At 42.5% G+C, this 21675-nt stretch overlaps 1 protein-coding gene across 1 annotated transcript in view; it reads left to right on the top strand.

Annotated features, from left to right (window-relative positions):
- Positions 1-14431, top strand: part of LOC147452335 (putative potassium transporter 12) — a 38647-nt gene extending 24216 nt beyond the window's left edge. Inside the window, exons 4-9 of the mRNA XM_086518063.1 lie at positions 10271-10321; positions 10404-10664; positions 10828-10880; positions 12245-12359; positions 12808-13062; positions 13208-14431. Of these exons, the coding sequence (XP_086374189.1) occupies positions 10271-10321; positions 10404-10664; positions 10828-10880; positions 12245-12359; positions 12808-13062; positions 13208-14292 (1820 nt within the window). The 3' untranslated portion in view covers positions 14293-14431. The remainder of the gene's footprint in view (positions 1-10270; positions 10322-10403; positions 10665-10827; positions 10881-12244; positions 12360-12807; positions 13063-13207) is intronic.
- The last annotated feature ends 7244 nt before the right edge of the window (positions 14432-21675 follow it).

Below are 21675 nucleotides of genomic sequence, written 5' to 3'. Positions count from 1 at the left end.
TTTCCAATCTGAGTTCTAGGGAGGTCCATGATGAAGTCCATGGCAATACTTTCCCAAGGTTCATTAGGCACAGGCAAAGGTTGTAGCAACCCAGGCGTCTTATGCCGGTCATACTGCACTTTTTGGCAAACCAAGCATTCCCTGACATACTTATGAATGTCTGCTTTAAGGCTAGGCCAAAAGAAATATCTTTCTATTGCTAAGGTCGTAGGGAGAATACCCCGATGACCTGCATAGGGCGAAGCGTGTGCTTCATCCATGATCTTCTTTCTTAATGGTTCCGCCACACATATGGCCTGATGGTGGTAGAGATAACCGTCCCGAATGGAATAGGGAAACTCATTCTCTCCACGATGTAGCTTTCCCCAAATGGTGGAGAAGTTTGGATCATTCGGATACAAGTCCGGTAGTGCTTCTAATTCTTGGTGATACACCGAAGTGATAGCGTTCACCCTTGGCCGCCTAGACAATGCGTCTGCGACTACATTCTTACTCCCAGCCGTGTGAAGGATCTGGAAGTGAAACATAGACAAAAAGTTGGCCCATCTCATCTGCTTCTCAGATAGTTTCCTTTGCGTAAGAAAATACCGCAAACTCTGGTGATCAGTCTTGATCACAAAATCCGCTCCTGGAAGATAGTGCTTCCAGTTGGATAAGGCGTGAATCACAGCCGAGAGTTCCTTTTCGTAGATTGATGCATGCAACTCTGCATCCTTAAGCCGTCTGCTTTCATAAGCCACTGCATGGCCTTCTTGGTTTAACACTGCTCCGATGCAATCACCTGAAGCATTGCAGTGAATCTCAAGGCTCAAATGGTTTCCTTAAGTCAGGCACTATCAAAATAGGTCCATGGCTTAGCAAGTACTTGAGCCGATCAAAAGCTCCTTGTTGTCTCAATCCCCATCTGAAAGCAATCTTCTTCTTTGTCAAGTCATGAAGTGGTCCTGCTACATGAGCAAATCCTCGGACAAACCTTCGATAATATGAACATAATCCAAGAAAGCTACGTACATCATGTACCGTAGTGGGAATAGGCCAATCTTCTACCACTCGGATCTTGGCAGGATCCATACTCACTTTATTGTGGGAGACTATATGGCCGAGAGAGTGCATCTCAGAGAGAAAGAACTCGCTCTTCTTTGCATTCACATGCAACTCATTCTTTTGCAATTCTTGAAACACTAAGTCCAAGTGCTTCCGATGTTCCTCTTCTGACTTAGAGAAGATGAGTATGTCGTCAAAGAATACTCTCGTAAAAGCTCGATACGGGCTGAAAATGCGGTCCATCATGCAATTGAACGTCGCAGGAGCATTGGTCAAGCCGAAAGGCATTACCAAGAATTCATATAGTCCAAAGGTTGTGCGGAAAGCAGTCTTATGGACATCCTCAGGGGCGATCCGTATCTGATGATACCCACTCTTTAAGTCTATGCGACTAAAGACACTTGCACCCTGCAACTTATCAAGTATATCATCAATCCGAGGGATCGGAAAGCGATTCTTGATCGTGATCTTGTTTAAAGGCCTATAGTCTATGCACATTCGAAACGTGCCATCTTTCTTCTACACCAGTAGAACTGGAGAGCAGTAGGATGAAGCACTGGGCCGTACTAACCCTTTCTCTAGAAGCTCGTTGACTTGCTTCAAAATTTCCTCTTGCTGAGCAAGACTTACCCGATAAGGGGGTTGATTGGGAGGCGAGCTACCCAGTATGAGATCTATGCGGTGATCTTCCGGGCGTACCGGAGGGAGTTCATCAGGAAGTGTTTCCGTGAAACAATCTTTGTACTTTTCAATAAATTGAAGACGCTTAATTTCTAGACTACAGAGAGAGTCCCTACTAGTTTTATCCTTTGCAAAAATCAAGTAAGCAGAAACACACTTCTTCATTTCTTTCTTAATGGAGATATGGCTTACAATTGTGAACTGCCAATCTCCTGCATCAGCTTGAATCTTTATTTTCTTATCCCCATGATCAAAAGTGAGGGTCTTTTCCACATAATCGGGAATAGGTGTCATGTGAAAGTGCCATGGCATACCCAAGATGATATCACATCCCTCGATGGGTGCCATCAAAAAGAATTCGCGGTCCTTGTACTCGCCAATCCGAAGATTGAGCTGTCCTTGCACGGGAGTTGCATTGGTTGTCAACCCCTCGAATGCCGATCCGGATGTAACCGGTGTACCAAGCTGAGCCGGTGTGAGGCACAATCGTTCCGCAGTATCCAAGGAGATGAAGTTATCCGTGGATCCTGGATCATAAAGAATCGGTACTCGCTGGTCGTTCAAAGACCCTAGCCCTTCAGAAGTTGACGCTTCCCTTTCTCCGTTTCTGTGTTTCCTTGAACATCTGGAATTGAGTTCGAGCTTGGCGGTGCGGGTTCCTTCCTTGCTTTTTCTTGCCTCGTAGAGGCTTGTTCTAGTCGTTGCTGCTTTAGCGGGCAATCCGGTTTCATATGTCCTTTCTCACCACAGCAGAAGCATCTTCCTTCCTCTCTGAAAGTTTGAAGTTGAGTAGGAGAAAGATACTTAGTTCGCTTGCCAGTGCCCTCTGGCTTCTTAGAATGATCATCGTCTCTAGAGGGAGGACGTTTTCTTCCTTGGCCCCCATGGTCATCGTAGACCCCTCTTTGTCTTGCACGGTAAGTGCTATGCTCCATCTTTCTGGGCGTCCTAGTTGAGTGCAAATCCTCAGCAATGATTGCGGACTCCATCCTCTGAAGAGTATCATGCGGATACACCTTCATACTCTTTCGAAGCTGCGGTTGGAGACCCGCTTCGAACTTTCTTTTCTTTTTCTTGTCGGCAATCTTCATGAAGGGAGTGACCTTCAAATGAACCGAGAGGTGCATCCCCACATGGCGTAATTTGGATCTTTCTCCGAAGTGCCCATTGGTAAAGGCGACTTCAAACTGTCTGATGAAGGACAGTGCTTTGGAGATGTCTCTCCGTCCGTTGTAGGTTTCGAACTTGATGTCCGTGTCACCCGATTTGAAGACTCTCATGCGATGTTGAGACTTGCGACCATGCTTCTTGAATCAAGGCTTATCTTTAGGTTGATGTAGGGTAGTGGCAGTAGTAGCTGCTTCCTTCTTCTGACGAGATGATCGAGAAGTAGAAGTATAATCAGGAGAGTAAGATGGCGATGAGATAGAGATGTCCTTGCTCTCGTCTAGCAAAGAGAGTGCTTTTTCCTGGCCTTTCCTTGAAGTAGGCCGTTCATTCCGATCCGAAGATCCTTTGTGCACCTCGGCACGTTCTTCTTCTCTTGCCTCCTGTGGTCTCACGCCAACAGTGTTGTCTGGATGCTTGGCTGCATCAGCTCCATTCGTTTTCTTCATTCCGCCCAAAAGCTTTTGGACGTCTGGCAACAGTAAGATTTGTTGCAACTCCGCAAGCTGAGCTTGCACTTGTTGAAGCTCCTCTTCAACGCTTCTCCCTTGGCTTGACATGGTTCTTCCCGTTCTTCCCGGAATCGTCCTTCTTTGTAGAGAAAGAGAGGAGTTCGAGCTCTGATACCACTGTCACAAAACGGGAGCGTACACGAGCACTTGGAAAATTTGAAAATTATAATTCTTTGAAAACATGAGAGAAGGGAGAAGATCGACACAGTATTGGGAACCAGAAGATGGGCTGGTCCCCCCCCCCCCTGTTCAGAGTATTCTTTTATTTAGGGAGAATTCTTATACAAGCACTAGAACCCGAGGAAACCCCTCCGTTCTGTTATCTTAGACCCGAAGGTCGTGCTTTCCCGTAAAGGGCTTGGGCACAAGGCCGTTCCTTCCCGTAAGGGACTTAGGCGCGAAGCCGTACTTTCCCGTAAGGGACTTAGACGTGAAGCCGTACTTCCCGTGAAGGGCCTTATCGTGAGACGGGAGATTCGTGCAAAACAAACCACACAAAGCAACAATTCTCAATGCGTATCAACACCTTATACCTGTCGCTCCTTGCTCGGAGAATCGACCTCCGTACTCAGTCGTCACATGAACACTTGCAAATTCTGTCGCCAGGCTCTACTCCAGAATCCCAGCGCTAGTCCTTCCTGTTGCTCCCGGCTTCTTCTGAAACTGAAACGCTGGCTACCCTTTTATAGGGTCTGGCACTCGACGGGAATAGAGCGGAAAAAACAGGGCCTTGGCACCTTAGAGAGAGGAGAGAGAGAGATCGCTAGTGCTGGAGTCTTTTTTTAGAGAGAGTAGAGAGAGAGATCGCAGATTTCAGCCTGCGTAGCTTTTTTAGCACTGGCTTTTCTAGAGACTTGCTTTATTTTATTAATAAAGGCCTGGTCACTTAGAAGTGACCGGCCACAATAAAATAAAGTGTGAACCTGTTCAAACTTTAAAAACTCACTTAGTTAATGAAAATAATGCTACACGGACACATTCCAAGCGTCCTCGGGTGCAGGACACAACACAGATGCAATGTAGACACAGACTCGTGGGAAAACATCTGTCCTCCCGCGACTGTTCCTGCTTTTCGTAAAAAGCTTCATTGAACCCATCTTTATTCTTGTGCTTGCGTTCTTACGCGTATTTTCTTAATCAGTTCGGATTTCCTCCTTAGCCTACGGGATGCCCTTACTGATGCACCCGTCACCCATCATGTGACGCATCAGGGGCACTCGTAACCCGGCCTTTTCCACCAAACTTACGGAAACTCCTTCGCGATGTTTACCGTCACCCATCAAATCACACATCAGAGTTGTCCGTTCCTGATGGCAGTTCCTGTAGCTACAATCTTTTAACAGTTCTTAGTGCACATAATAAAATATCATAAAAAAGAGATTAATCATTAAAAATAAGAAAATAGTCCAATTAGCAACACAAAGTGAATGGACACAGTGCATGGAAGTGCATGAGACTGAGAGATAGAGAAGAGAATATGACACCAGAGATGTTGTAAAACCCTCCTCCGAAGGCCCCACTCTCTATGGCGAGAGCGGTCTACTTAATACTTATGATTGCACAAATCTCTACAATGCTTAAACTTGCCGACGATGTCGACGACAATGAGGACGACGACGAGACGGGCTGAAATCTGCAAATCTTTATCTGCTGAATTCTGACTCTATGTCGGTGACGATGTTGATGGCGACGATGCGATGACGGCGCGCTGAAAACGTAGATGCTGAAATCTGCGTTTTCCGGGCTGAAACTGTAAACCTTGCGGAATCTGACCGTGCGGCGAGGATTTGCTGCGGGAAGGTGAGATCTGCGAGGTTCGGGGGTTCTTCTGCGAGTACTGACTGCTGAAAACTGAAAACGCTGATGTTGCTTGGGGTTCTGTCGCGGTGATCGGCAAAAACGCTGAGGTTGTGATGCAAACCAAAAACGCTAGGGCTGAATTCTGCTTTGCTGCTGCCGGTTGTATTGCAGATGCAAAACGCTAGGCTGATCTGATGTTCTGCTGTCCCCGGGTTGATGCAGATGCAAAAACGCTGGCTGATCCTTGTTCTTGTTTAAAAAACGCTAGCTTACTGCAGTGATGCAAAAACGCTAGGCCTCTTGGGTTCTGCTGAGAAGTTGCCTGTTCAGCGAGTGCTCCTGCTGCCTCTTTTGCCAATTTAGTGCTAGCCTAGGTTTGCTTATATACAAACTTACTCAATTTGCCCTACCTACTTTCCAACAAAAGTCACTTAAAAATAATAAGTGAAAAATGTCAAAAATAGGGAAAATAGGCCTATGCACTGTAAAAATGCTACTGATGGGATCTGACTGGAATCTGATGGTCATGCTGTGTGCAACCAGAGGATATGCATCTAATCTAAGTGTATGGACATGCACGGTCTGCGAACAGACTCACAAAAGTGCCAGATCATTTCTAATTCTAGACTGACTTGACTGAACTGAACCCTTGTCGTGCTGTAGCTTGTCCACGGACACATAGGGTTAGATGTGTCGTGACAACACGTCAACAGTTCTTGAAAGAAAGTAATCGTCCGCAATTACAGCATATTTGCAAAACAATGCAAGTTAGCTCAAAAATTTCCGAGTGTCATTCCGAGGGACAATCAGTTTTCCTGGGTCGTTGGCTTCCCAGAAGAATCTCATCCAATAAGGAGTCTCAATCCAGATTGGAGCTCTTGATATCCTAGGTCATTGGTTTTCCAAAAGTATCTCATCCAATAAAGAATATTCAGTGGTTGGCACATCACAATGCAACACAAATGCTCACATATGCATGTCACAAGACATAGAAACATAAAGCCGCCGATGAACACTCCCCCCGCAAATAACCATCCATGTCCGGGCCATGAGCTATTCAACGACTCCCTCATAACTCCTCCCGCATAACCTAAAAAGGTCCAATCCGGGAGATATAGAGGCCTTTTACAACCAAACGCCCCCCAGACCGTAGCCTGCGTCGTTTGGAGGTTTAAGCATACAATCAAACGCTCCCCAAACATCCCGTCTGCGTCGTTGGTCCCAGGCAGATTTTTCTTTGTAGAGATTTGTGCTCTCATGTAGATTGAGCTGCGGATATCCTTGTGCAGGAGCACAAGTTATGTATGGATAGTTATCGCAGACGTGGCAAGTTGTTGCCTGGGATTCTCTTACTTTTTGGGAAACTGTGATTGGACATACATGCTCTAGTGGTGGTGTATGCATTTCTGTGGGACCCCATTGGTGCCTTTTTTTTTACCATGTTAACTTTGTACGTATAAGAGCGATGTGGGTTACTCTAGAGATTGATGATAGCTTGGTTGGTGTGATGTGCATCTATGCCCCCACTTCAGCCCAAGAGAGAGCTGAGTTTTGGAAACAGATTGTATATGCGTTGCCTTTTGTGGATTCATGGGTTGTCGGCGATGATTTGAACAATGTAGAGACCATTGAGGATTGGCGCGCCATTCAACCCCCATCCTTACCATATGTAGCTCCGTGTGAGAGAGATGCTTGGGACAGATTCTTTTTTGCAGTTCCTGGCATATTTCATTTGTGGCTCGCACTCCACAATCATTACAGTTTTCATGGAGTTTTAGACAACAATCAGGTTTTCTACTAGAGAGACTAGACAACTTTTATGTGGTCACCGCTCCACATGGATATTCAAAGTGAATAGGATGAATAAGGATTTCTTTGCCCACTTCCGCGAGCGTCCCAAGGGGACTTCCATTAGAGCCTTACGCGATTGTACATATAGATTACATACAGATCCTGACGAGGTCCTTGGCATAGCTTCATATTATTTTGAGCTTGTTTACAGCTTATCAGCTTACAGATGATATTCTGTGTGCTAGAGAAAAGGTTTGGTCTCATGTACAACCCGTGGTTATTGAGTCTATGTGCCATATGTTACTAGCCCCTTTCTCTATTTCGGAAGTGCATGATGTGTTGGTTGGCCTGGATAGTGCCTCTTGTCCCAGAGATGACAGGTTGACTAGACAACTCTTTTTGAGGTTCTGGGATGCTCTCAGCCCCATTACGCTTTCAGGTTTGCAACACATATTTGACACAGGAGAGATGCCTGCCTTTATGTGTTAGGACTTAATTCTCTTATACCAAAAGGCGGAGATGGACCCGTCCCTCCGACATTGGAGACCGATCACCCTCATGTCTTCTGTGTATAAGATCTTCGCTCGCATGATCAGTATGTGCTTGAAACCCTTATTACCCGATCTTATCCATGCGTTGTAGATAGGTTTTGTGTGGGACCACTGTATCTACTGTATCTTAAATAACATCTTCACTTTTTATGAAGCAATCGAGTGGGCTCGTCAGATAGATTTGCCTATAGCTCTCATGCTTCTTGATTTTGAGAAGGCGGAGGGCACTATTCAGAGGATGGATTTTCCTCGACAGTGGATCAGAGGTGCATCTGCATTATACTGCACTGCTTCCAACGCTGTCACAATCAGGGGCCACATTGGATGCCGTTTTCTTGTGTCTCGTTCAGTTCGCCAAGGATGTCCCTTGGCTGCCTACTTCTTTCGTCATTTTGTGGAGGTCATGTCTCTCGTCTTGTGCCACATAACCCCACAATTGAGAGGTCTTGCTATGCCATTGGTTGACTCGCCTTATTTGTTGGATTAGTGATGACACTATGCTCTTTGTTAGATATGACACACCCACCTTGGATGGTCTACAATATGCTCTTGCTACCTTCTGCATAGCTAGTGGAGCTCTCATAAGCTGGCACAAGCCTTTTGGCTTTCCAGTAGGAGTAGATAAAGATTGTCACTGGGGTGCAAATGATAATTTCACTTGGCTACCTATAGGGCAGACTTGCAGATATTTGGGTTTCCATGTCGAAATTGATGTATCCGTTGAGCAGCAGTTTGTGCCCGCGCTCCAATCCATTAGGAAGAAACTTTGCCATTGGTTATCCTTGCATTTATCTTTGGATGGAAGAGCCCTTGTGGTGAATCAAGTTCTTCTTGCGACAGTTTGGTTCAACACATCCTGCATGACTCTTCACTCGGGCATCATGGTGCGTTTAAGACGCCTTGTTACACAACTTTTTGTGGGGTGGCATGGATGGCTCTATTGATACTCGACCATGAGTCCATTGGGGGACAATCATTTTGCCTAGAGAGGAAGGAGGATTGGGATTATTGATCCAGTGATGCAGATCAAGGCACTGCTTGTGAAGCTCATAGTACGTGGATTGTTTCCAGGGGTTGAGCCTTGGAAATAGTTTCTATATCATGCTTTGTCACATGCCTCTCCTCATTTTGGATCTCTAGGTGTTGTCGGTGTCTGGCACCCGACCATCAGATTCATCTTCACAGATGCACCCTTGGATATGTCCCATTTGTCACCATTTATGTGTTGCTTAGGGTGGATTTGGAAGGACTTTCGTCTTGCTTTGATCCGACACCTGCCTTCTTCTGTCGAGGAGGTAGCGAGACAGCTGCTTGTATGGAATGCATATGTGACAGACGTAGAAGGCCGTCAGTTAGGTGAGAGGACTCACATTGATTGGGCTAGATGGGTGACAGACAGACAAGCTCTTTACGCCGTTGGTGAGATTGGTTTGGATGTCCCTTAGAACTGTACCACTACAACGGATGGTGCAGTATGTTATTACAGGCTACATGACAAGGAAGGATGAAAAAAAAACTCCAATATGTAGATGAAGCTTATAATTTGCAAAATTGTAGGTTCTCATAGAGTGCACAGTAGACTAATGAAGGACGACTAGGATCGAATCTTGAGATCATAGTGTTTTCATACGCCAAAGATACTGCATACACATACGGGTATGAAAGTATTAAAAATGTATGATTCAATCGTGTAACCCATATGTCGGATTCATAAAGAAAATAGGGGGAGGATATGACAAGATACATGAATTTCAATTATCTTCAAACAATCGTGTAACCCATATGTCGGATTCCATATATCATAAAGAAAATAGGGGGAGGATACGACAAGATACATGAATTTCAATTATCTTCAAACAATAAGACTTCATAGCATAAAAACGCTACATGCTAGAAGCTAGAAGTTACAAAGCTAGAGCACATGTGCACATTGCAAAATTAGAAAATCCTAGACTTTTAAGTTCAAACTTTCGAAGGCCCAAAACAAAGACTCTCAATTGTAGAAATTTTGGATGACTCGAGACCAATGGGAGCCAAGAAAATTTGGACGCCCCCAAATCCATCATACTCCAATCATTCTCCCACGTTTGCAAACGTCTGCTTGACAAATCATACGAGTATGAAAAAAACTATGTTTGAGATGCACTTTTGGTCCACCTGCACCTGCACCTGCAAGACAGCCAGCAATCAGTCGGACCACATGAATTCATTGAAACAGACCAAGGGCTCCTAGGCTTGCTTCACCATCTGCACTAGGTAAAGGATAAAGGCTCACCCTTTTGTGTCAGTCTGCCATGTTTATAGATAGTGTATGATTATGAAATTCTAGACATCCATCAAAGAGCTTTGGAAAAGGCTTACTGAGAGAAGTGGGTGGGGGATTTTAAAGTCGTAGTGGTCAAGGAGGACTGTTGCACATGTATGAAAGACCAAGCCAACTTTTCCGTGCTCTCTCTTAACCTTAGTCCAGTTCAAGACTTGCTTGGCCACTTCACCTACCTGATAATCAAACACATTTTGATGGGGTAACTTGCTTTCAGGAATGTTGTTGTGGGCGACGTGAAGGGATGGAGGGTGTTCAGAGGGGTTAGGGAAGGGGTGTGGTATCCGTGAGTTCTGTTTTCAATGTTTGGCCTTTCTGAAGAGTTAACAAATATATACGAAGATGGTCAGCTCAGATAATGTTTTTTCTGTGACACTATTTTTTTTTAATTTTACTGGCAGTGATGTCTGCATTAAGTGGACTCAGAGTTGCAATACCTTCTCTCTCACACGGTTAGCATTCTGTCTCCACTGCAGCCTTGTGTATTACTTGTTTTGATTTGCTAAGTCTTATTTGTAATCTCCTGTACTGCAGACATTGTGGTGGTTATTGCGATAGCTCTTATTATTGTCCTTTTCAGTCTACAAAGATTTGGCATTGGGAAGGTCAGACGATTTTTTGCACCTGCTTTGTGTCTGTGGTTTGTATCCATAGCTTTGATTGGAATTTGGAACATCATCAAGTATGATCCAAGCATTTTCCGAGCATTCAACCCAATGTACATGTACTACTTGTTTGCACAAAACAAGACGAAGGCATGGTACATTCTTGGAGGGCTTGTATTGTGTATTACAGGTGATGATTTGTCATTTTCAAAGTTTTTTTTGGCAAGAAAAAGATCCTTCCATTAGTTAATAAAACTGCCCAATGGTCTACGAAGTCATTTTCAAAGTTATGTTGCTTTGATTATTTTCCTAAAAGATGATATAGAGGTTTAACAGATAGTCTTGTTCTACAGGAGGAGAAGCTATGTTTGCAGATTTAGGAAATTATCGTTTGAAGTCTCTCCAGGTAATTAAAATTCACACCCTTCAGCCTGACTTTTTTGCTATGTAAGCTTAAATTTGTCTCATACACTAATGTGCATCTTCTTGCCTTTGAGGGAGATATTAATGCCATTAAGAGGGATTGGACCAGCTTCATGAATTTCCTCCGATTCTTTTACTAGTTTTTGCATAGTTCTTATAATCTTTCCTTGACTGATTTTATTTGCTAGTTTGGATACTGGAAAGCCGGTTTATTTATCTTTGGGTGGTTCTCAATATTGTGTGCTTTGATTGAAAGCAAGTGTTGCAATTGTTTGAGTAGTATATACAGCGAAATGTTGGCAAAGTTTGTCATTGTGCAGATGTTGAACAACATGTGTAAATTCTGCAAGCTCAGTAAATGAGGGGTGTTAGTTGAAATTTTCTACAGTATTATTATGTTTTTGTACTGTTTTTATATTCCCAATCAGAGAGAAAAGGAGTTTTGCTTTGTTTTGTTTCTTTTTCGAAATTTTATTTAATGCAAAGAGAAAACGTTTATGGAGCTAGGGAAAGAAGTTTTATCTTTTGTGCTAGTTTATGAGCAAAGAAAGGGCCTTAGTGCGAAGAAAACATAGCTTGAAAATGTCATGATAACAAGAAGGTAAAATTTAATCTTAGGTGACAATGGCATAAGCTACAAGGGGTCCTGCATTTTTGCATAATAAGCCTTATTTCTGAGGATGCAGTGTAGAAAGCATCTCATCTGTCTGCCTGTTTTTCTTTTATCATGAAAGTTTCAGCAATTGATCCCTGAGATGAAGAGAGGGCCAACGGTAGGGCATTGAACTTGAGGGTTAAGGAAGGGCAGAGGCTAGAACCTTGAGGCTTGATTATTTTGAGAGCTCAAGGAAGCATCTTACTAAAGGGGATTTTAGCCTCAGGCAGGTGCGCCAAACCGAACTGCCTGAAATGGACTAGCCAAATGAGCTAGAGACGATCCCTGAGCCAAAGATCCTTCCTACCAAGCTGCCATCCCCCTGAACTGTCCCCAGTCCACAGCTGTCCATGACCTCCATCTTGGAGACGCCCTCCTCACTCACGAAATCGTCCATCAGGGATGCCTAATAATCCTGAACCACCTTTGACTCCATCCACTGTGACTCCTTCCTGATGTCTGAAGCCGCCATCCCTTCTGTCCCACACCTATTATGCGGTTTATATTTGCATGAGTTTAGGCATTAAGTAAATTCTTGTTGGCTGTGAGCCACAGCTTCATTAAAGATGCATCCGAGAGAGAGGATTTGGTTCAGTGCATAACTAAGGGGCAGCTTGTTTGCCTTCTTGTTTGGAGGTGAATGTTAGAGAGGCTGTTTATATTATTTGTAACAGTTTTTCATGATTTAACAGATAGCCTTTGCTGGGGTTGTTTATCCCTGCCTCTTGCTGTCATATATGGGACAAGCTGCATACTTGATGAAGAATCCTCTTGCTGTAGGCGATGTATTTTACAACTCCATTCCAGGCAAGCTTTATATTGTGATAGGGTGTGAAATTCATGCTTTTCAAGAAGTACCTTAAGGAAAGACAAGTTGATGCTGAATGCAGTTTTTACTCATAATGTGCCACTCAGGTTGAGAGAGAGAGAATGTAGGAGAATATGCAGAGAATTGAAATGCATGCAGGAAAGCCATGCCATCTTAGATATCGCTAGAAACATGTGAACATGGAAGGGTTCTTTTCTAAATTCACTGAAATTGTTTTGTGCAAGATGAATGCAATCGTTTAGTATGCAGGTGGGACTGGAAACATTTCAAATTTGCATGTTTGTTGGAGTATGTGAGAGGAATGACTGCAGGAGTCTGTTGTAGAGAACCTAGTGCTAAGGTGTTATCATTTTGTCTTCTTTACAGATCAATGATGATAATAAAAATCAATGATGCTAAGGTGTTATCAATTTGTCTTCTTTACAGGGGTTCTTTATTGGCCAGTATTTGTATTTGCAATGTTTGCGGTCACCATAGCAAGCCGCTCTATGATTCTTGTGTCATTTTCGGTGATAAAAGCAGCTGTTGCACTTGACTGCTTTCCAAGAGTTAAGATTATTCACACTTCAAAGCAGGTCAAGGGTCAAATTTACATTCCTGTCATCAACTGGTTTTTGATGATCATGTGTGTGGCTATAACAGCGGGATTTAGAAGCACGCATTTAATGGGGCATGCTTATGGTAAGGACAGATTGAAAGACAATCACTGCTTTACTTACCCATCTTTGCATGAATGTTTTCTTGGGTATGTGCAAAGTTTTTTTCCATGTGGATGCTCAACTTGGAATGGAAGAGATTTTATGCTGATTGAAGTGCTCATTGTCAGGTGTTGTTGTTTTGGGCGACATGTTTATTACAACATGCTTTATAGCCTTAATCATGGTAGTGATTTGGCAAACCGCGCTGCCTCTAGTCCTTGCTTTCACGATCATTATTGGAGGTGTGGAGTTACTGTTCTTTCTAGCAGTCCTTTTAAAAGTACAGAAAGGTGGCTGGGTGCCTCTTGTGATAGCATTAGTTCTTCTCATTGTTATGTATATCTGGCACTACGGTACTCGGGTGACCTACCAGAGCGAAGTCGAACAGAGAATCTCAATGGACTACATGCTAGCACTTGGTGCTGATTTAGGAACGATCAGAGTTAAAGGTGTCGGCCTCCTCTACAATGATCTTGCTCAAGGAGTTCCTGCCATCTTCGGCTATTTCATTAAAAGCCTTCCTGCTACACATTCTACCATAGTGTTTGTGTGCATAAAGTATGTCCATGTTCCTCGAGTACCACAGTCTCAAAGGTTTCTTTTTCGACGTGTTTGTCCTAGAAACTACCATCTTTTTCGATGTGTGGCGAGGTATGGTTACAAAGACGTGCGCAAAGAGGATCATACTATCTTTGAGGAGCTATTACTACACAGCCTTGAGTTGTTCATCCGGAAAGAGGCTCAGGAGTACGCTTTAGAATTTGAAAGCTTTGGGATGGAGACAGATGTTGCTGACGCAGAGGTTTCACCGTGGGCTGGTGAGCTTTCAGCTTCTAGGGACAGCCTCAGGACACCATTGCTATCAACCAGTGCAACCCAAAGGAGCGATACGACATTTGAGGAGGATGATGATATGCTTGAGAGCCCCAGCTCAGAGCGTCGATGTGTTACACCTCGCTCATCTTACCCTTATGTTCTTGACAATATTGCGGTGATGGAGCTCTGTGCTCTGAGGGATGCAAGGGAGGCTGGTACGATTGCGTACCTGCTTGGTCATGCTGATGTGCGGGCAAAGAAGGAATCTTGGTTTTTCAAGAAACTTGTCATCAATTACTTTTATTCTTTTTTGTCGAAAAATTGTAGGGCCTCCACAGAAATGCTCAGTGTTCCCCATACTCACCTTTTGCAGGTAGGCATGACCTACATGGTATGACAGTGTTTGACGCCATATAACCACACTTAGATAGTGGATCCTTGCAGATGTTGATGCCTCTCTTACCAAAGTAGTCGTTAAGCTATGGCTAGCCTAGTCCAGATGTTCTTTTTGATTTATCCATTCTTGTGTTTGGTCTTTTGCGGGCGTCATGGGGGGGGGATGTGTGTGTGCAAGAAAGTTCATCACTATTTGTTAATTTTGTCATATATGCTTCTGGAGTGACACAAAAGCATGCCGATGCCCACCTTGGGCATGGCAGCTGTACTGGACATCTGCCAGACGGGGTCCTATCCAGCGAGGTCTAGGAGTGACAAGGGTACGTCCCTCCTGGTCTTGGTCCGTAAGTGCATTATTGTGTGGGGGCAACTCTCCAGTGATTCCCCAACGTCATCTCCAGGTGGGATATGCAATAAGAGACATGGCATAAAAAGGCTTTTTACTTTCCCTGAGGGGAAAACTGGCTTCCTACCCCCGCCGACTTGCTTCTTGCTGGAGGCTGTTTTCTCTTTGCCAGATAATCAGCTCTAGCCCGAAAAAGCAAAAAGTAAATTAGCTTGTGATGATCATTATTGTCGAATATGCAATGACTACTAACAAACATAATGTTGCGTGTATGTGGTGCTTTGCAAGGGTGCTGCTTTTCTTCTTCTCTCTTTTTTGTTTTTTTTTTGTTGAAATGGGTGTCACTTCTCAAATTAATTTTCTGGGTTTTTTCTAATTGTTTTCCGGTTCAGAGGTGGAGAAGATGATGTAGTTGGGGGTAAAAGTTATGTGCATGCTAAAGATGAGTGTATAGTCTCCTATTTTCTTGGAGGCCTTATTCTTGAGGAGTGATAAATGATCTTAAGATATCAGTCACAAAGTGCTTATATAGGGTGATTTGGCACATTCTACAGACTTTGCCAGACAAAGTAGTAAACTACCCTGAATTGCCTTGCGTAATGTAGTTCCGATAACTCGACCTCACTAGGAGATTTCAACAAGAAGCCGTGTCAAATTGTCTAGCTTTTAGGAGTTGGTTGAACACATAGCACACAAAAAGGCTCTAGTCTTCTATGCATCTTCCCCTACATCCAATTGGGACACTAGATGCCATTATTTGTGAAAGATTTGGACCTTAAGCACACAATATGCAACAACACTGTATGCACCTCCCTACATCCAATTGGGATAATATATTCCACTTATTTGTGAAAATTTGAAGTTCACATCTCCTCTAATATGCCGTTAACCTCCCTCCTTTTTGATGTCCTATCGTCCATCCGAACATTTCTCAACACCCTCACTTGAGAAAAGAGGCCCTTTGGTAAAGATGAGTTCTCAATCTCACTCAGGTAAATGAGAAGTCAAGTAACATGGGTTAGCATGTTGAACTTAATGAGTAAGGTTATCATTCTAGATCCATTCATAATGTATTATGAGCGATGCCACTCACACACCATGCCGAGTTGGGTTTTATGTGCTGTAGGCTTCCTTACAAACAACTCCTTACATAGCTAGTATTGAAATGCCTATATCAAATCATGGGCTGCAGAATATGAATTTATATACAAAATACTAACTAGACCATTTACCTTTAATATGCAGACATATATCTTATCATAATATTTTATATATCTAGGATTATATTTTTGAAGAAAAGTTGTGATAACTTGTTTTCTTTTTCCTTTTCACCCCTATTTGTTAATTGGAGGGTTGTATGATCTTATATTCAAAGGTTGATGGGACAAGCTTTGTATAAATGTTTAGTTCTATCATAAGTTTTTCTCCAACATGGTAAAAGGTTCTTTGTGCAGTGCTTCAAAACAATGTTTTGACCGTCAGCTTCTTTTTCTTGCTTTTATTGATTCCAGTTTCTAATAATACACGTAAAGCCATATCTTTAAAGATTTGTAGGGTTACTAGTGCAGCGTAATGCAAGCCGATGGGGTGCAATTGCAACACTATTTTTTGAATGGAGTGTGTTGTCTAATAAGATTGAACGATGAAAAGTTTGTGTAGTGAACAAATTTGATCTTCAAATAATTTAATGCAGCCTCAATTTTTATTAATATTGGCTTCATCAGAGTTGTGTTGAGCCCTTAAAGACTCAATTTGATAACAACCTTTGCAGATATATTCAAAGTTTGATTGGTTTATCATTTATCGTGTATTTAAGAAAGTAACATGATAATCAAGAGTTGGTGACATATGGGATATTCATGTGTATTCCTACAATAGTAGAATGATTTGGTGGTAATGAGTAACCTTCTCATATTCATATTTGGTTGTTGATAGTATACCCACTTTTGGAGTGAGAATTGGTTGTGTTTCTAGTTGTGCTCCAATCGACACAAATGGTGTTTGTGCGATTGGATCATGACAACTATGCATTTGCTTCTTTAACACAGTTTTGAAGTCTCGTATGCTCATCACTCGTGTTGGGGACACGTATATAAGGAGTAATTTCATTTGCTACTTGGCCAATGTCCTCTTCATGCACCCATAGAATAACATGCACAGTTATAAAGCTTCTACTCTAAAGCTAGTATTGGACAAGGTACAATTGTTAGAAGGTATACATGTACGTGGATGTCGTTGTAGAAGAGCAATGCATATTTACTTGGGCAATCTTTCCAACACTACTGAATATTGAATGCGTACAGTAATTCTTTAATTGTGTGAATCTCTTACCAATTGGTTGTAGAGACCTCATCTCCCTTTATTGTAATAATTAAGTTTGGTAGAACGTATGTATTAATCATGTTGGTCAGCAACATCACCCTATGCTATGATGGGGTTTTCATTGGTGGTGTAGGTAATTTGGAGAAACTATCTTGCAAATGGCTTCTTCCTATTTCACATTCTTGTTTGTTGACTTGGACTTATCATTGTTGTGCTATAGAATGTTGGAAATAAAATCCACGCATGAATCCTCTCTAAGCCATGTGTAGCGTCGTCCATGACATAATATGTACATAACATCATTCATGATGTAAAGGGGAAGGCTAGAAACTGCACAAAAGTCTTCTAAAGATAAAATTGTATCAAAGAGCTTCCATAGAGGCTTCAACAGTAATGTAAACGTAGATTGATTTTCCTTCTTATTGATCGTGCATATTATCTCTCTTATCTATATTCCTCTAGATTCTCTCTCTACATGGGAGCTTGCAGGTTTCCAACATCATCCACCATAACCAATTGACTACATAAAATCCTTGGTGTTGTATCATTTGTGATCAAGATTGCTTGTTTTGAATGGTACACAATAGATTCTTGTGTAAGAGATCAAGGTGTGGAGCTTCATTTTAATGTATGTAGTCACTATATAAAATTAGTCTGTCATATAGTCCATGTACTTCAAAGTAGGAAGGAAAAAATTGCAATTCCTTTTTCTTTAATGTCCTTACAATGTGACTTTGTAAGTAGGTAAGTCATGAACTACATGGTTTGATTGCCTACTATGTTTGTATTTTGCAATTGTATCAAGTTGAATTCATGTGGGTCAAATGTGCTATATGCACCTTATCTCAATGACTCAATCATAGTTTGTAGAATTGAGAAGCTTCTCTTTTTGTGTGATGAGGTAGAGGAAATCCCGTCATCATAGTGAGAATTTTGGCTAATTTAGTGTTGAACTTGTGATTCTAGAGTTGATCTAAAATGAAATTGTATGTATCCATCAGAATTGTACTTCCACATTAGTGACAATGTGTACATCAGTTGTTGATGTCACAAATAATTAAGTATTTTGGCACACATGGGCCTTTACCCTTCATAGGGAGCTTGAAATATGGGACATTGCCCCAAATATGGTAACTGGCGCTCATTTCTGGGACACAGTAGTAAGTGTATTAAATGACTATAGTACAGGCGGTGTAAATAGTTCACGCTTGTCCTCTCACCCTGCTGTCGAATGTTCTCTGTGCATATGCACGCACTATGCTGATGTTTTTCCCCCTCTTCTCTCCCATTCTATCCCCTATGTAGGGTGCCATGGTGGCTGCCGTTTGTAGCCAGGCGCTTTGGGAGTCGAGAAAAAATTGAAAGGGAATCTTACACGCCGGTCTTCCTTATCACTCCCTCCATTGATGGAATACTATATATAAGGTGAGGATGGACCTGAGCCCCTCCATTAGCCTTGACTTTTGTGTAGTGTTGTGTTTGAATAAAGAGAGATTTGAGGGCTTTCTTGGATGCCTGCCTACTGTCTAACTATGGAGCTAGTAGAAAACGATGGTGCTTCTCAGGTACGCATTCTACTAAAAAAGTACTTTTTCACTGGTTTTTTTTCGTACCAGATGTTTTGTTTTTTCAATATACTGTGCAACATAGTATGATTGATGGTTCTATAAGGACTCTTGGCCATGGTTGCTCACGTTACTGGTTCGAACATATTTTAATCTTTGTATAAAAGTAAGTTCCTTATTGCGAATACATATCTCCTTCAAAGGCATGGTTTATGACTCTAATAGTCATTCTCTGTCGAAACTCTAAGTTTGTTGTTTTTTAATGATGATCTGGTTTGGATATTCTCTCATCAATGTGTTGAAGGGATAAAAACACCTGGTATTTGTTACTACACCTTGCTCTGATTTAAGAAGGTTTATCTGGGGCGGACATGGTTATGTTGAGAATGAGTATTGGTTATGGTTTGTGGCTTGATTAAGATGATATTGTGCTGCCCAAGTTTCTTTAAAAAAAGGGGGGGGGGGGGGGGGGGGGGGGGGCAGGATGGTTGGAAGGTTGCTTTGCCCTATTATGGGTGATACTTCTGACACAAAATGCACCAGTCAACTGTATTTTTTAGAGTTTGTACATATTTTAGGTATGAAATCTCTTGGTGAATTACTTTAAATAACTTATGCTCCATGTAAAAAGGAATGTATTATGGATGTCACTCTCTCGGTACAACTCACTGGTTTTGAATCACGACAGTATGGTTGGGCAAACCATATCCTATTGTAGGTATAAACATGTCACTGGCTGGTATAATAGCGTTGTAGAGCACTCAGTATTCAATTAGTTCTTGGTAATTTGTTTTAACCTAAAATACTAGTCCGGATTTTGATACCTAGATCAAACAAAAGGATTTGAGGATTGAGTTTGAAAATCAAAGTATTGTGATTGTATGGAGATGGACGATTAAATGAAAACAGATTAAATGAGGTGCTTTAAATTAAACATTTAACTTACAAAAAATTTTAGGTATTTTTAAAGAAGACTTGGGGGATTTTTTTCTAAGACACTTTAATCAGAAGGGGTTGTGGCCTTTTGATCAGAATGATATATATTATCTATTTAAAGACTAAAAAATGGGGCTATATAGGAACCTTACATAGAATTACTTTCATCAATTTACGAGATTTTGTATGTTTTTTCACAAATTGATATAAAATACACACATCTTATACTTTACTAGAACTGGACTACATATACACTCTAGATGTCTATTTTAAAGTTAAAAAGTTCTAAGTTGGACATGGATAATAACTGATATAGTCCAATAAGACCTGTAAAATGCATTGAAGGCTAACATATCTGTTGTCTTGCTTGAATGGATGCAGGTGAGGACTCTATCCTTTCTTGGAATTTTTTGGCTTGAAGAAAATGACTGTTCGTGACTTCACTTGCTTTGATGGGTTATTTTTGTTGTATACTAGAATGAGAACTCATTCTTATAGCCATGTACAAAAATAATTCTAAGACCGAGTTGTTTTTGTACTAATCATTGTCATTTTTTTAAAGCCAGCTGTCTTTTGAGCGTAAAAGTTCATTATGTCTTATTATATAAGTAAAAATAGCTACACACACACACACACACACACACACACACACACACACACACACACACAATCACTATACTTGGCTATGATTGCATTGGATAGGGGGAAGGGGAAAACACCCGGAACACAAACACTATGCCTCTCTATAGCTTAAGATACTCATTGCAACCCAATCCACCAGAGTTCACATTCAAAACTCACACAATCCATATAGAGATCACCGTTTGCATGCATACCAACACACACACACTTTGCACAATTGATTGATAACACACCACGCTGATTTTGCTCATTTACAACAATCACACAACACACACCACTCTCTCTTTCGCGCTCACACACAGAGAGGCCCGGGGAGTACACATTGCACACACAACTGGCACCAGCTAGTTGGAACACAGAAAAGATGAGAAGGGGGGAAATTGGGAAGAAACGACAACAATTTGGGCTACGGTTTGCTTCAATTGCGATGAAAATACCTTCTACAAACACCACGAAATCTTGACTACAACGGCTTCGTTGGCATGACCACGACAAACACAAAAAACATGGGAAATCCTTGGCTTTGCCTCTATGCGGCTCTCTTCACTGAGAGCACGGGAAAAAAATCCTTCTTGATGGCACCCTCGTTGGCTCCAAAGCTTGGCGAGCACTCCTCCACCTTGATTGCTCCTTGTTGAGCTCACCCCTGGCCAAAACGAGCCCCTCCTGCAAGCTCCTCTATGAGATCTCCTCTGTCTTCTCCAAAAGAGAGCCCCCCCCCCCCCCCCCCCCCCCCCCCCCTCAATTGCAAAAAAACGCCCCCCTATTTTTATATGACCTTGCTATTCTCGACTGACTTTGCCTGCATGTGAAGCCACCCTTAATTTGGCTTGCCTTGGGCTCCAACTCACAACGAGATCACCGCTTCATTAGGGCACCGACGGCGTTGTCAATGCTCCCTACACATGCCTTCAAAAATATTTGCCCACATGGGCGTGTGAACAAGACCACATCGGCCGCACATCAGCACAGCTACGCCCGCTGTTGGCTTTGTCTCACCAAAATCGGCGCCAACGATGCTCCGCCGAAGCACCGCTCGTGAGGGCTCCCACCATGGCAATGAGCTATCCAAGATCTTTGTCCACCTTTGATGCCCCATAAGAGGCGCTGCCCAAAGGGGAGTTCTCCCTCGCCACGTGGCGGCTTCCCACCAAGGCATTGCCCTCTATACTCCCCAAAAAACTCCAAATTCATAAAAAATTCTTCCATACAAACTTTCCCCCCCCGCACTTGTCTCCCCTGCCAGAGGGTCCAAACACCGAGCTGTAAAGCCATGCTTGCAGACCTGGTTCCCCAACCGTAACTCGTACAAACCGTGACACATTTTGACCTTTCCGAGCGTGTCAACCGAGCCATCCAAATACTGAGAAAAATCATATGGTACTCCCTGGTTGGTGACCATCGTCGACTTCAACCTTCCATAACTTGGCACCCGAATCTCCGTTTGACCACATAAAGCATACATTTTTGCTGTCACTTGCTTGTCAGGCCTTCCACATTTGCTTTAGCACTCTACCATGCACCTGTTATCATACACATCACTGCTTGTGCCCTCTACTAGGGTCAACACACT

Source organism: Adiantum capillus-veneris, chromosome 8 (genome assembly GCF_014529385.1).
Source record: "Adiantum capillus-veneris isolate H3 chromosome 8, ASM1452938v2, whole genome shotgun sequence".
Lineage (NCBI taxonomy): Eukaryota > Viridiplantae > Streptophyta > Polypodiopsida > Polypodiales > Pteridaceae > Adiantum > Adiantum capillus-veneris.
This window is presented reverse-complemented; position numbering and strand designations above follow the sequence as displayed.